The sequence below is a fragment of the Macrobrachium nipponense genome, chromosome 17 (assembly GCF_015104395.2).
Source record: "Macrobrachium nipponense isolate FS-2020 chromosome 17, ASM1510439v2, whole genome shotgun sequence".
NCBI lineage: Eukaryota > Metazoa > Arthropoda > Malacostraca > Decapoda > Palaemonidae > Macrobrachium > Macrobrachium nipponense.
The window spans coordinates 30749424-30763798 of NC_087210.1; the positions used below are offsets into that span (position 1 = coordinate 30749424).

Genomic DNA, 14375 nt, shown 5'->3' on the forward strand with positions numbered 1-14375 from the left:
CCGTTGGTCCCGTTGCTGAATAACCACTGGTTCCATGCAACGTAAAAACACCATACAAGCAAACAAACATAACCGTCACTACAGTAGTTACTTTGTGACCTAGAAAAGTAACGTAAGGCTTTCTTAACTCTGTTTTGGTTGTATTTGACTCTGTTTTTGGTTCTATTTAGCTTTATGCCTCTATTTGTACACCTTTTATCAAGATGTCATCTGCAGTACACATAACACATTCAAGACCATCAAGAGCCAATTGCAGCTTTTTGGAAAATTCTGCTGCTTACAGCTAGACCAAAAGGTAGTCTAAGCCATCTATACCTGCTCCGTGAAGTCTGAAATGTTGTCAATAGACTTGTCTCCTCATCTAGTACACACTGCCAATAGCCATTCTTTAAGTCAAACTTAGAAAAGAGTTTTGCCTTGGACAATTCGGGCAGTATATCATCTATTACTGGTATAGGATGAAATTCCCTTATGAGAACTTTATTCAACACCGGTGGATCGATACAGATGCTTATGTCCCCATTACTCTTAGTTGTAGTTACTATTCTGCTGACCCAATCAGTTGGTTGATCAACCTTACACACAATTTTATTCGTTTCCATATCATCAATAATTTTTGACTAATTGGTATTCTGCATGTTATTGCAACAAGTTGTAGTGCTTCATCTACAGTTAAATTCACTTTCCCAGGGACGGAACCTAATCCATCATTAAAAACTTCTGCATGAGTAGATAATACATCATTAACAATACAAAATATTCTCATAATTAATGGTTATTAGCCCCATTTGTTCAGAAGCACTTTTACCCAGGAGGGGGTGGTTAAAATTTTCTTTTATCACTCCTCTCACCATTAAGATATCCTACTCCAAGGTCACCACTAAAAAGTGAGAGAGCAGTCCTCTGTGCACCTGTAGGAGCAAGGCTTTGCCAGTTTTGGATGAACTGAGAAGCAAGAGTGGCAGAACCTTGGATTGTAAAGGCCATGCTAGTCTTTTCAAGAGCGAGCCACCCTAACCAGCTCTCTGATAGCTTTGACAGCCTACTCGGGAAATTCAGAAAGATTCATTGCCCTGTTGAGAGAAGTTTCGTCCCTCTGCAGAAGGGAGCCATAGAGTTGGTAGTAGATCTGCTAACTCCAGGGTTTTACAGCAGACTATGTACTATTAGTTTGAAAGACAAAATTCAAGATGGAGACAAATCAGACGGTTTTGTCATCCATGTGTCAGAGGGACTGGATGATTTCCATCGATATGTAAGATGCATACTTCCATATCCTGATTCCCCAGGATTCAAGAATTACAGTGGTCCCCCCATATTCGTGGGGGATGCGTATCAGAACACACACACACACACCACACACCCCCCCTCCCCCCTGATGAGTAGTTAGAACCCGCAAATGTTTGGAACCCCTATAAAAAGGCTAAAAACAGCCTATTTTGTTAGTTAAAACTCAAGAAAAACCCACTAAAAATGTTCATACTTGGTTTTTTTTAATATTTTTATCACAAAAAGTGCATTTTATGATGAAATTGATTAAAAAAAGCCAGGAATTAGTGGATATTTCTCATAGAAAAATACAGTGAATGTGCGAATTATCTGCGAATAATGCGGGGAGACGTTCTCGAGAGAAATCCGCGAATGTGTGAGTCAGCGAATCCAGAGAACGCAAATATGGGGGGTCCACTGTATCTTCGATTTGTCTTCAGAAACATGGTACGTATACCAATTAGCTCCATGCTTCAGGATTTCGACAGCCCCTCAAGTGTTTACTTGTGTCTTAGCCCCCATTGCAAAAAGGCTACATCTAGTCGGAATAAAAATCTCGCTTTACCTGGACAATTGGCTTCTTCGGTTGCATACAGAGAAGTGCATAGAGGACCTGCAAAAAATTCCTTCATTGACACAGGAACTGCAACTTCTGATAAACTTGAGGAAGTCGCAGTTAGTCTCCTATCATGATTTAGTCTTATTTAGGGATGAGGATCGACTCAGTGGCTTTTCAGGCTTTTCCCTATCAACAATGAGTGGAGTCGTGCCTACAGAAGGTGGACTGTTTTCTAGTCCTTCAAGAGTGCTCAGGACTGGATGAGCTAATGGCCAACCTATCCTCTATAGAACAGTTTGTGTCACTGGGAAGACTACTCATGAGGAATCTCCAGTTCTTCCTCAAGATAAACTGGAGCAGGAAGAAATATCCGGACTCATTTGTGTTCCCGGTGACAACCAAGATAAAGGAATCTCCAGTTCTTCCTCAAGATAAACTGGAACAGGAAGAAATATGCAGACTTGTTTGTGCTCCCAGTAACAACTGAGAATAAGGGGGACCTGTCTTGGTGAGATCAGAAGACAGACTATTAGAAAGGAAGCCCTGTCTTCCTCTGAGCCCTGACCTAGTATTCTAGTCAGACGTGACTGACCTAGATTGGGAAGCTCTCCTGGGAGACGAAGAAATCTTGGGGACATGGGCTGGAGTTTGCAGACCTAGTCCACAACAAAGTAGTAGCTGTCCACTCGGACAATGCAGAAGTTCTCTTTTGCATCAAGAAACAGGGAGGAACACACTTCTTTACTCTCTGTGAAGCAGCAAGAGCCCGGTTCTTTTATCGGAGGAATTGGAACCAGACCAGAATCCTTAACCCCACAGAGTGGTGTTACCCTTGTGTGCATCCAGGGGAAATTCAACATCCTAGCAGACGAATTAAGCCACAAGAAACAGATTCTTCCCACAGAGTGGTGTTAGACCCATTGGTGTGCCTCGACTTTTGGAGATTATGGACCAGACCAATGCTAGACCTGTTTGCCACATCAAAAACCACCAACTCCCTCTTTACTGCTCGTCATTCCCGGACCTGCAAGCGTTGGCAACAGACGCGATGCTCACAGATTGGTTTCAAGATGGTGAGAGAGGTCGTAAACAAGTTCAGGTTTCACCAGAACGTTTCCAGACCCTCATTGCACCATTCTGGCTGGCACAGGAATAGTTCTCAGATCTGCTAGAACTGCTTGTACATAGACAACTTCCTGCTCTTGGTGCAAGGAGCATAACATCTCATCTTCAAAGACATCTATAGTGGGAATGACTTATTTCCTTTTATACTTGAGGACATCCAGAAACCTGTCTACATCAACTATCAGGGGATATAAAGCAATGTTTGGCTTGGTCTTTAAGTTGCCAAATCTACCCCTCCCTAGGAGCAGATTCATTCAGATCTTATCAGGTCCTTTGATACTGAAAAACTGAAAGAACCCAAGACCTTGTCTTGGAACCTGGATGTAGTTCTCAAATGGCTGTCCGAACCACAATTTGAACAGTTGAGAGACTTAATAAAGAAAACCTTGTTCTTGGTTGCCTTATCCACGGCAAAGTGTGTGAGTGAACTCCACTTGATGGATAAGAGAATAGGATTTGCTCAAGGTAATGCTGTCTGTGCAACAACCTTAGGATTTTTAGCGAAGAACGAGACCCCGTCCAAGCCTTGGCCTTGTTCTCTATGGTTAGTCAGAGCACTAAAGTATTACCTACAGCAGACGGAGAAGATCCATGGGCCTCTGATCATCTTTGGTGCTCTTTGAGTAACTTGTCATGCCCTATAAGAACGCCCTTGCGTTCTTGAGAAATCTGATTGTGGAGATGCATTCCAAGTTTAAAGAGTCAGATTTTAATTCTAAGTGAAAGTAATGGCAACTTCGCTTTCATTTAAGCATAACCTCTCTCCAGATTCCATTATTCAAGCAACATACTGTTGGTAGTGCTGATCAGTGTAGTTGTTGGCCCGGTGTTGAGTAAGGTTGTAGAGGTAGTTGTTCCTTCCTAATCTGTTCTCTTCGCCTTGAGTAAGGTCGTTGAGTCATAAGGGAAGCCTGGAGGGTACTATTTAACTACCAGGAGTATCCTTCAGTCCTTTTTAATAGATGGGTGTGGTTTTTTTATATTTTTGGCCAGAGATATTTATACTTTGGTTTTGATGTATTTGTTGTGGTACTGCATCCTGGGCAGGGGCATCTTTGTGTAGACCTTGTTAACCACAGACTATTCCTTAGCTGCATGGATTCTACTAAGTAGAGGGCAATCCTTTCCTTGACTATAACCACCAACGCCTCTACAAGTTTAAGATGAGTGTCATCCAGATTGCAGTAATTGTCTCTTAACAGGTAAGGAACCAATAGCATTATGTTAATGCTAGCACTGTGAGCATCTTTTTCATGATTGTTATATGAAATTGTATGTGAGGATCCATGGATCCCACTTCCAACGATGTGGGATTCAGCTATATAACTATACTTGGTAAGTTATATAAATAAAAATAATATTTTATATAAATTTTTTAAAATAAAACAAGATTTTATGCATACTTATCAAGTACATATATAATTACATGATCAAAGCCTCCCTCCTCCCCTCTCATGGATAGGAGGGCGTAAACAACTGATTTTCGTGAGTTGGTTCCTCTCTCTCCCCTGGTAGTGGGCAGGGTGGTATCGCCCTAGCCAAAACAAAAATAGTGCTACCACAAATTTCAACAATTCTAGTGGCTGACGGATAGAAACTATAGCTATGTAACTACTACTTGGTAAGTATGCATAAAAATCTCATTTTATTACAAAAAATGTCATATTTTAAATAATTTATATCTTTCTTAGATATGCACCCAGGATATGCAAGCTGAAGTCTTGTGTTAATCGCACTCCCATCCATGACCAACCCTAGATCTATCTTTGTTGTCATATGAAAAAAGGGATTTTGACGAAGGAAAAATCTATTTTCTGGGTGATTGGCTCGTCCGTTCTCCCTATGAAAGTATCCTTAATATCATTCTTTCTAGGTAAAATTAGCCTAAAATTTACCAGAGAAAAACAAAATTAAGAAAATGTCAGTAAAACTGACTCGCTCACTCTTAAAAAGAAGTGTCGGTATGATATAGGGGCGAGTGTGGAACACTACCACGAGACAAACACCAATTAGAACTTCCCTATCAGAATCCCCCCAAGAGAGAGCTGATCCCAACGGGCGACGCAGCCTCTACTACTACTACTAGAGGACGCCACGGACTGCAGCGCCCCTAGCGGACATCCTTAAATAAACATAAATACATCTTGTCCTGCCAGGGGGGGAAAACAAACCTAAAAAGGGGATGGGTTTCATAGGGCGACACGAGCCAATTCACCCAGAAAATAGATTTTTCCTTCGTCAAAATCCCTTTTTCTGGGCTCAGCTTCGTGTTGGCCTATGAAAGAGTACCAGAGAAACAGACAAGATGGAAAAGGAAATAATGAAAAAACAGTTTAAAATGATGGATATAATATAAGTAAATCAAATACAGCTACAAATTAAGCACTTAAACTAACTTATTCTAATAATTAACAACAGAATGTTAGTAACCTTAACGTACTTAAAGGTGGTAGATAATTAAAATTTACAGATATGCATGTAAAATAAGGAAACTTGGGAGTTTACTTAAGTAGAATATGATTACAAATATACATACATGTCCTATCCTAGCATAAAAATAAGGATAGGTACACTCAAATCCATCATAAACATAATTAATTCAAGTATATACAAACACATTGTGACTGAAGCTCATCACAAACCCAATTGGTGAATATACAAACATATTGTGTCCTACCTACCCTAGCAAAAAAATAAGGGTAGGAACACTGAAATACATATCAGTACAAGGGTTGGTTGTCCCTAGCAAAAAAATAAGGGACAATCCACTATGTGATACAACGGCTAAGGCTATGATGTTGAGTAGCCTGACGATAGGTTGAGGCATGTTGGTTGAAGTAGGTAGAAAGGAGACCTGGATCAATACTACAACTACTAAACAGTATCAGGGGAAAACTATGTTTCCGCTGCTACTGCTGAAAACTTTAAAGATTCCAAGGACTTTAAATAGTGCCGTTTAAAGACTGTCGGGATTTCCATCCAGTATACTTCTTAAGATCCTCAAAGTTCATATGTTGGAAATAATTAATGAGGTGGCTACTCCCTGATATCATGTGCTTTGGGAATGACTCAGGTTGGCTTGTTTAATGAAGTAGGATTTGCTGTCTAATACCTTTAACTGATAAAGTACCAACCTTTTTCTCTCATAAAGAGAGCACCTGAGGATCTAGAAGAAGTACGAGAAAGAAAGGCTCTAAGGGTTGATACTGGGCAGAGAGAAGGATCCTGTGGAAGTGGGATCACCTTCCAAGGGGCCCACCTTGCAAGAGGATCTTCATTTTTGGCTAAAAAGCTACGATCCGGGGCAAGTAGAACTTCTCCTGATGGGAGGAACTCCACATGACCCGCGTCCCTGGATAGAGCCGACAGTTCTGAAATTCTAGCTCCTGAGGCTAGGCTTAGTAAGAATAATGTCTTCCTCAGGAGCATAATGAACGTACAAGATGAGTTGTCAGTATCTGAAGCTAGTTTGAGACATCATTTAAGAACCATGACACTGTAGTAGGCCTCTGAGAAGGTCTAAGTCTAGCACAGGCTTTAGGGATAGATGTGAAATAAGATTCAGTCAAATCTACTGAAAACCTACTTGAAAGATTTTCTTCAAAGCCGATTTGTGAGTGGTAATCGTGCTAGCTGCTCAAACCTTTTTCAAACAAGGATCTGAAAAAGGATAATCGCCAAATTAACTGTCATGGTTTGTGGTGTTCGATTCTCTCAGGAAAGATGCTAATTTTTTTTTAACAGCTGAGTCATATTGTCTAATGGTTGACCTCTCTTCTTATCTGATTCTAGGAAGAGAATGTTCTGTGGATCAATGTCAGCATCTTTATTAGCCGCAAACTTCATGAAATCCATAAAGTTAGGGTCTGGAGAGTTCTTGAGGAAGCGAACACAGTCCTCATTTGTACTGATTGTGACAGTTTGGGATTGGGGATCCGTTGAGGTCGGAGACCCAATTCCAAAAGAAGAGGATACCAGTTGCTCTTGGGCCAATCCGGTGCAATCAGAGCTACTATCCCTTTGAAGGACCTTAGTTTGTCCAGGACCTTCAAGAGTAGATTCACTGGAGGAAAAACATAAATTCTCCTCCACTGATTCCAATCCAACGACAGGGCGTCCGTGGCATAAGCCAGAGGGTCCAGGTTGGGGGCCACATAGCAAGGGAGCTTGTGGTTCGCTTGTGAGGCGAAGAGATCCACCTGGAGACCTGAGACTCTCCGGCTTACCCACTGGAATGACCCGACGTCCAGAGACCACTCTGATTCCAGAGGAACTGACCGGGACAGGGCGTCTGCTATCACATTTCTTACTCCTGCCAGATGAGTGGCAGACAGGTGCCATTTGTTGTTTGTTGCTAAGCAAAGATGGCTATCATGACATGGTTCACATGCTTGGATTTGGACCCTCCTCTGTTGAATGCAGTGAACTACTACTGCACTGTCCAAAACTAGCCTTAGATGACTTCGTCTCGGGGGGGAAGCAGTCTCTTCAGAGTAAGAAATACTGCCACTGCTTCCAACACGTTATGTGGAGCTGGCGAAATTGAACTGACCAAGTCCCCTGAACCTGTTTGAACTGGAGTATCCCCCCCACCCGGACCGGGAAGGGAAAGCATCCGTGTGAATGGTTAACACTGGGAGGGGATATTGAAGGGGAACCTTCTTGGCTAGTTCTTTACTTTTGACCAAGGCCGTAGTTGGTTTGCGGAGGATCTGAGGAATTACTGACAACTTGTCTCGATATTTGGAGTTTGCTCTTGACCGCCAAATTCGATTTATATCTTTCAGCTTGCTTTCAGAAGGATATCTGTTACCGAAGCAAACTGAAGAGACCCTAGGATTCTCTCCTGGTTTCTTCTTGATGTCTGTTTGCATTTGAGGAATTGCCTGACAGATTTTGCTATTTCCTTCCGTTTGGCCACTGGATTGATAGATTGTGGGAAGACAAATCCCATTGGATTCCTAGCCACTGAAAACGAGATTCCGGGGTAAGTCTGGATTTCGTTTTGTTTTATCTGGAACCCCAGATGTGCCTTCCAGAAAGTGAACTACCTTTTTGGTAGCTTCGAGACATCCCTCGACTGTTGGCGCCCAGATCAACCAATCGTCGAGGTATGCCGCTACCATGATTCCCTGAGCTCTCAATTGTTGTACAAACCCACTTCTGCTATCTTTGTGAATACCCTGGGGGCTACAATTCAGACCGAAGGGCATCACTTTGAATAGAATGTCTGATTTCCTAGCCTGAATCCTAGGAATGGGCGGAAGTGCCTGGCTATAGGGATATGATAGTATGCGTCTGTAAGATCGATGGAGCATGTGACGGCTCCACGCGGAAGTTAAGGGTCCCTTACTTGAGAGAGGTTAAGCATCTTGAACTTGTCGCAGCGAATGAAAGAGTTTAGCTTTGACAAGTCTAAGATTACCCTTCTTTTTGTTTGAGCCTTTCTTTGGCACGCTGAATAAGCGCCCTTGAAATTTTAGATGTTTGACTCTCGCAATAGCTCCTTTCTGAAGGAGTTCTTCCGCGTACATCTCCTATCAATTCCTTTGGACGGTATCTGATGAAATGATTTGATTGGGGGAGGATCCTTGATCCAACTCCAGCCTAATCCTTTGGACACTATACTCTGTGCCCAATTGCTGAACCCCCACCTGTGGCGGAAGAGGAACAGCCTCCCTCCTAACCTGGGGAGCCTCATTGCTGATGGGCGGGTTTTGCCACCACGAGCCCTCATCTGAACTGCTTACATCCTTGTGCCCCTTCCTGCGCCACGATGACGAAAGTAACCTCGCCCTACCCCTCGGTTGAGAGTAGCCTTGAGCCTCATAAAGCAGGGTTAAAGGCAGGCGAGATAGCGTAGGAAGTAGAAGGTTGCGATTGCTGGGGCACCAGGAGGAAAGGCTGGGTCTGTTTAGATGTGGCAGGTTGTCCCTGTTGGGTAACTGGGACTGCCTGCACAAACTGCTGCTGATGCTGGAGTTTTTTGTTTTTATATGGCTGGAATCCTCTTACCAGCCTTCTTTGGTTTCTTTCTTGCCAGCAGTGGGAACGGATTCCTGTTTCCTCTTAGAGGAAATACCCCACCTAGCTCTAAGGCTCTGGTTGAGTCTAGCAGCTTCGTGGTGGACTTCGTTCACTGCGGACTCTGGGAAGAGATCCGCTCCCCACATGCTCGCAGCCAAGAGTCTATTAGGCTCGTGCCTGATAGTGCACTCTTGAAGGACATGCTTCCGGCAGTTCCTCCTGGCTTGGAAGAAGTCAAAAGCGTCTAACAGAACCGTCTGAAACTGTGATTTCGCCAGAATCTTGAACAGCGGTTCGTTAGCGTATGAAAGAGCAGCCATTTCCGTAACGATAAGAGAGTTAAGGGACCTGCCAAACCTAGTTCGCGCATCGAACTCTGCCTGGATTAGGGAATTGGGCCGGCAGCCTAGGTTAATTTCTCACCGAACTGGTCCATGGCGCAGTCCGGCTTGAGTTTACCCAGCGTGAATGTAGCTGGCAGGTTTTCCCATAACTCTCCGAAGGCGGGGAAGAGTGGAGAGGTAGACTCCGACTCCTTCAACTGTGGAATGGGCTCATCCTTGAGGACTGCCTGAAGAGCCTTCTCCACCAATTTCGTGGCGAACGGAAGAGAGACCTCCTCTTCCGTTGCGAAAATAGTGAAGGGACTCTTGTAGGCCTGGAGTCTAGTGTTAGTACACTCCCAGTCCTCAAGGCAGTGAACCCATTCTCGTTGTGCGTGATCTCTACTGTAGAGAACTGACTCCTTCGAGATCTTATCCTCTCTCGTAAGAGCTGTTGGCGTCAGCCTAGCATACCCCATGAAAGGCTGCGACAGGCCCGGAGGATAGAACTCGAAGTCCTCAATCCTTCGAGTACAAACTCCGGGATCGAAATCATCCCGTCCTTGAAAGGAGCGTAGGCCGCTACTCTCCATGGATTCTCCATAGAGAAAGCTGGTAAGGAGTCGTAAGGCGGAAGTTGGAGAATCCCCGTGCTAGATGCAGGGGAGACTGGGGGAGGAGCCTGAGATAGCCCAGCTACTCGGTCCTCATTCTCGTCTCATCCTGTTAGAGAGTCCTGGACAGTCTGTCCAGTTTGAGACAAACTGTTCGACAATTGTGCGAACATCTGCTCAAAAGTGTTCCCCATGCCGAAAAAATTTTTTTTGGAACCTACCATCGCTCCTACCTGTTTCCATCATTCCTGGTGAGACAGAAGAGGGAACGGAGGAGCTGGTGCTTGCCACCCTGCCGGCATAGCCGGAGAGGGGGCAGCGGAGGCGGGAGAGGGCAGCGACTCGGTGGTAGCGCGAGCCTTCTCCTTCGAAGCCTTGCTTCTGGAGCTCTTCGACTGGGAAGAGCTCGGTTTAGCCTTCACCGCATCGGCGTATGAAGTCGACGACTTCCTGGCCGAAGAAGACGAAGACGACTTCCTAGAAGTCGTCTTGGATAGGGTCTTCGGTTCTCTCTTTCCCTTCTCCTTAGGAGGTACAGAGAGAGCGGGAGGGCGGCTAGGGATCTCGGATCCCGGAAAGCCTTGGAAAGAGGCAGAAGAAGAAGGGACAGGAGAAGATCCAGGAGCGCCCAAGGAAAGACCTTGGGCGCCCGACAAACCTACCTCAACCAACAAATCCTCACTTACTACCGCCATCGGCTCGAGGTTCAGGTCCAGGGCAGCGACGTCCGGAACTGACTCCTGGGAGGCTACGACCCCAAACGATTGCTGGAGTTCTTGCTGGATGGAGGCTATCACTGGGGCGGCGGCCAAGGGGTCGACGTAGCCCGTCGACTTGCCCGCAGGAAAGATCTGGATGGCCAAGTTCCTGTCTAATATATAGGGCTGGCCCTTGGCGGCGTTTTTTCCAAAGCCGCCCACCCACGCTTTCAGGGTGGCGAGAGCGACTTCCCTCACACCGCTAGCCTGAAAGAAAGGTGGGATTAGCTACCAATTGCGGACAGGGTTAACAGACTTACGAACTAGAAGTTGTTAGTAAAATCATAAGTAACCTTATAATGGACATACCCCATCTCCCAGCTGAGCGACCAGGTCGTAGCATATAGCGCAGGCCTCGGGGTGCCAGACGATCGTCTCGTTGTACGACGTGGCACACGGGGCGTGAGACCTGCACTCGTCATGTCCACAGGGGTCATACAGCGTCGCATTACAGGCCGGGACCTGGCAGTTGGTAGCCTGTAAGTGGAAATGTACATGAGTACAGAGTAAACACTTACAGCCTAACATATACTCCGCTGGTGCCGGAGCGATAAAGTTAGATAAAACCAGAGCCCTGCTAAAATACGTGTGGTAACCAGGTTGGAAGATAGGCTATGGCTCCGCCAATGGCGGAGGCACAAGAATCAACCAACTAGGAGTGGTGGTAATGGAAACCACGACGGACAATGGCGGGGATGGTTGATAAAATGAATATAATAACACACCATTCATTGTAAAATATCATATAATAGGGTATATATCCTTAAAGTAACAAAATTAAAACAACATTAAAACGTCTTCTCTCTACCCGTCTACTAGAAGAGTGCGTAGGTAAGGATAAGCTCCCTTCCGGTAGCGGGGGAGAGATATAAGGATATAGTAGGCAAGCAAGCGACCAACCATAGCGCCCACCCTGCCCGCTAGCGGAGCCAAATTTCTATAACCAAAGGGGGCCCCGGCTGCGACGAAAGGCTCCTTTCGTATCGTAAGAGAGGTGGCTGAGCAGTGGGGCGGGGGGGAGGGAGGTCCCGGCGAAACACGGCGGGAGCGAGGAAAGGGGGGAGGGATGGCCTACTCCTCCCCGCCTCTCCGACTACCCGTATGGAGACCCGGTACCTCATAGTGGTCGCCCTAAACCCCCTGCTGGCGGAACCCCCCGGTCACCTCCGAGAGTGTGAGAGAAGGCGATGAGGTTGTAATGACAACCAAGGGGTCCCCCAGCTCCTCCCTACGTCAGAGAGGGAGGGAAGGGGTAGGGTAAGGTGCTAGAGGACACGTGACCGCAAGTGGCCTAGGCCGCGAGCAACACAACCGTGGTAGGGCCACGTGAACCAAGCTGTACCAACATGTGGAACAAGCACCTAGGCTAGCCTAACACCCTAAATAATATACATCGAAAAAGGGGGAAGAGACACTTTTAGTAAAAGAGAAAGAGCCCAGGAGGAGGCAGACTGTTCCGAGAAACAGAAGCCTACTCGAAGCCAGCGATAGCCGATGTAGAGCAAGAGCCGGGATGCTGGGCCGAAAAATAATAATAAGAGCCCTAAATACCAAGCTAAGAGAATGGTAGGAGGGCTGAACTAGCTAAAACTCGATGTAAACAATGAATGTGAAAAAAGTAAGCCCATAAGCATAAGAAGTCCCAGTATGGAGGACCGGGAATTCTTACGAGGCGGCATGGCCGCCACGAGACAACCGGGGAACCGTATATGACCTATAAAAGAAAATACGGCACCCGGAAGACAAAAATACATTAAAATGTTACTTATGAGTTACTTAACTTAGCCGTGGCGATTGCGAGCGTTCCATGTGCAGATGCGGATAATTCGCAAGAAAAGCACGAGCACAAGAAAATGGCGACTTGTCGCTGGCGCTAAAATTTAAGGATGTCCGCTAGGGGCGCTGCAGTCCGTGGCGTCCTCTAGTAGTAGTAGTAGAGGCTGCGTCGCCCGTTGGGATCAGCTCTCTCTTGGGGGATTCTGATAGGGAAGTTCTAATTGGTGTTTTGTCTCGTGGTAGTGTTCCACACTCGCCCCTATATCATACCGACACTTCTTTTTAAGAGTGAGCGAGTCAGTTTTACTGACATTTTCTTAATTTTGTTTTTCTCTGGTAATTTTAGGCTAATTTTACCTAGAAAGAATGATATTAAGGATACTTTCATAGGCCGACACGAGCTGAGCCAGAAAATGCCATCGACAAGAAAGTGTGGGGGTGGTCTCCCCCCTCACTCACCTTCTACTGTTTAACTACCTTTTAATCAAGTTTCAGAAACCAGTCCACCTGTTGTAAAAGTGTAACCATATACTTCAGGTTTGCATATCTATGAAAAATTCAAATTATGCTGAAGTTTCAACTGTATAGGAACTTTCTGCTGTGTATCTGTCAAGTAACCTTATATTTTTAAAGGTTCAATGAACTATTTAATACTGTGTAATTGAATTAGAAAAAATTGACTGTTTAAAGTTGGAGATCAGACTTGAGAGTGCTGAATTTTAACTGATGTGTTTCCAAAGTGTGATGGTACTTTTGGGAAAGGTTTGTGTATAATGTTTGACCTTAACTTTTGTGTATATTTAAGTTTGTAAAATAATTCCAGTCATGCAGGAACGTGTCGCACTGCAATGAAAATTCTAAATAGGTAGCTTTTCTGGTACACATTAATAAATTAAAGTTTATATAGTGTGGTTTATGTATATATTTCAATGGTTTATCTAAATATTAAATTTTTTTTCCCCTAGGAAAATGAAATGTTAGTTCACCGAGTGTATCAAGTTAAGAAAATTGTCCGGCGTTTGAGGAAAGAACGAAAGTAAGTATGTAGGCTTTTTAAGTCTCTTATGTTTTAAGTTAGTAGAGTATTAATCACTTATAATGAACCAGCCAGTTTTCCTTTGGTCTTTGTATGCCTACCAAGTCCTCAATTCAACTGCCTTTCCAGAGACATCTGTTCAAAAGTCAGTCTTCTGTTACTCATTGGTTCATTTTTATTGTGAGGAGGCTATCCTTCTCACTTATCTAACATGCTTCATGTCCTTTCAACTTATTCATAAGTTTATTCTTAATCTCTGATGATGTCATTTTAAGGAAATTTGATTGTAAAATAACTTTTATCCAATTTATTATTTTTTTTTATTTATTTAATTATTTCTATTTGTTTATTTATTTATTTATTTTTTTTTGCCATTTTCACCTTGGCCCTGTTAGGTTCATCCCCAGACAATCTTTTTAGTTTTGAGTGTTTTCACATGTGTAACTTACCAAACAGTTACAAAGCTATGAGCTTTCTCACCTGGCATTCAAAAATTCACATTCATTGGGACCCGTCCACTTTTAGGAATACTATCCTGTACTGCTGAGCTAACTGTCGTCAATTCGCTTTCTGCTGGCCATGCAGTAACATTGGTGGTTCTTGCAGTCGACTTTTCATCGCCTTTGCGGTTTTTTTGTTGTGTGTGATGAAGTACAATATGTAGAATTGGAAATCAGCATGTCGGACACTAGTTTGTCATCAGTCTTCGCTGCAAAACAAGAATGGCTAAGCTTTGGCATGAGCTGCTTGCTAAGTGCGTGAAGTGTTGGGGACATGAATGTAGCAAAGATTTAGCTTGCATTGAAGATTTAACTTGCATTGAGTGTCAGGACTTAGATGAGCACAGTTGGAAGAACTTTTAAGTCTCATTTAGAGAAGATGGAAAAA

The 14375-nt window shown here is 44.3% G+C and overlaps 1 protein-coding gene across 1 annotated transcript in view; it reads left to right on the plus strand.

Moving 5' to 3' along the window:
* LOC135196162 (TCF3 fusion partner homolog) overlaps window positions 1-14375 on the plus strand; it is a 103015-nt gene that overhangs the window by 68042 nt on the left and 20598 nt on the right. The window contains exon 2 of the mRNA XM_064222735.1: window positions 13417-13487. Coding sequence (XP_064078805.1) covers window positions 13417-13487 — 71 coding nt within the window. The remainder of the gene's footprint in view (window positions 1-13416; window positions 13488-14375) is intronic.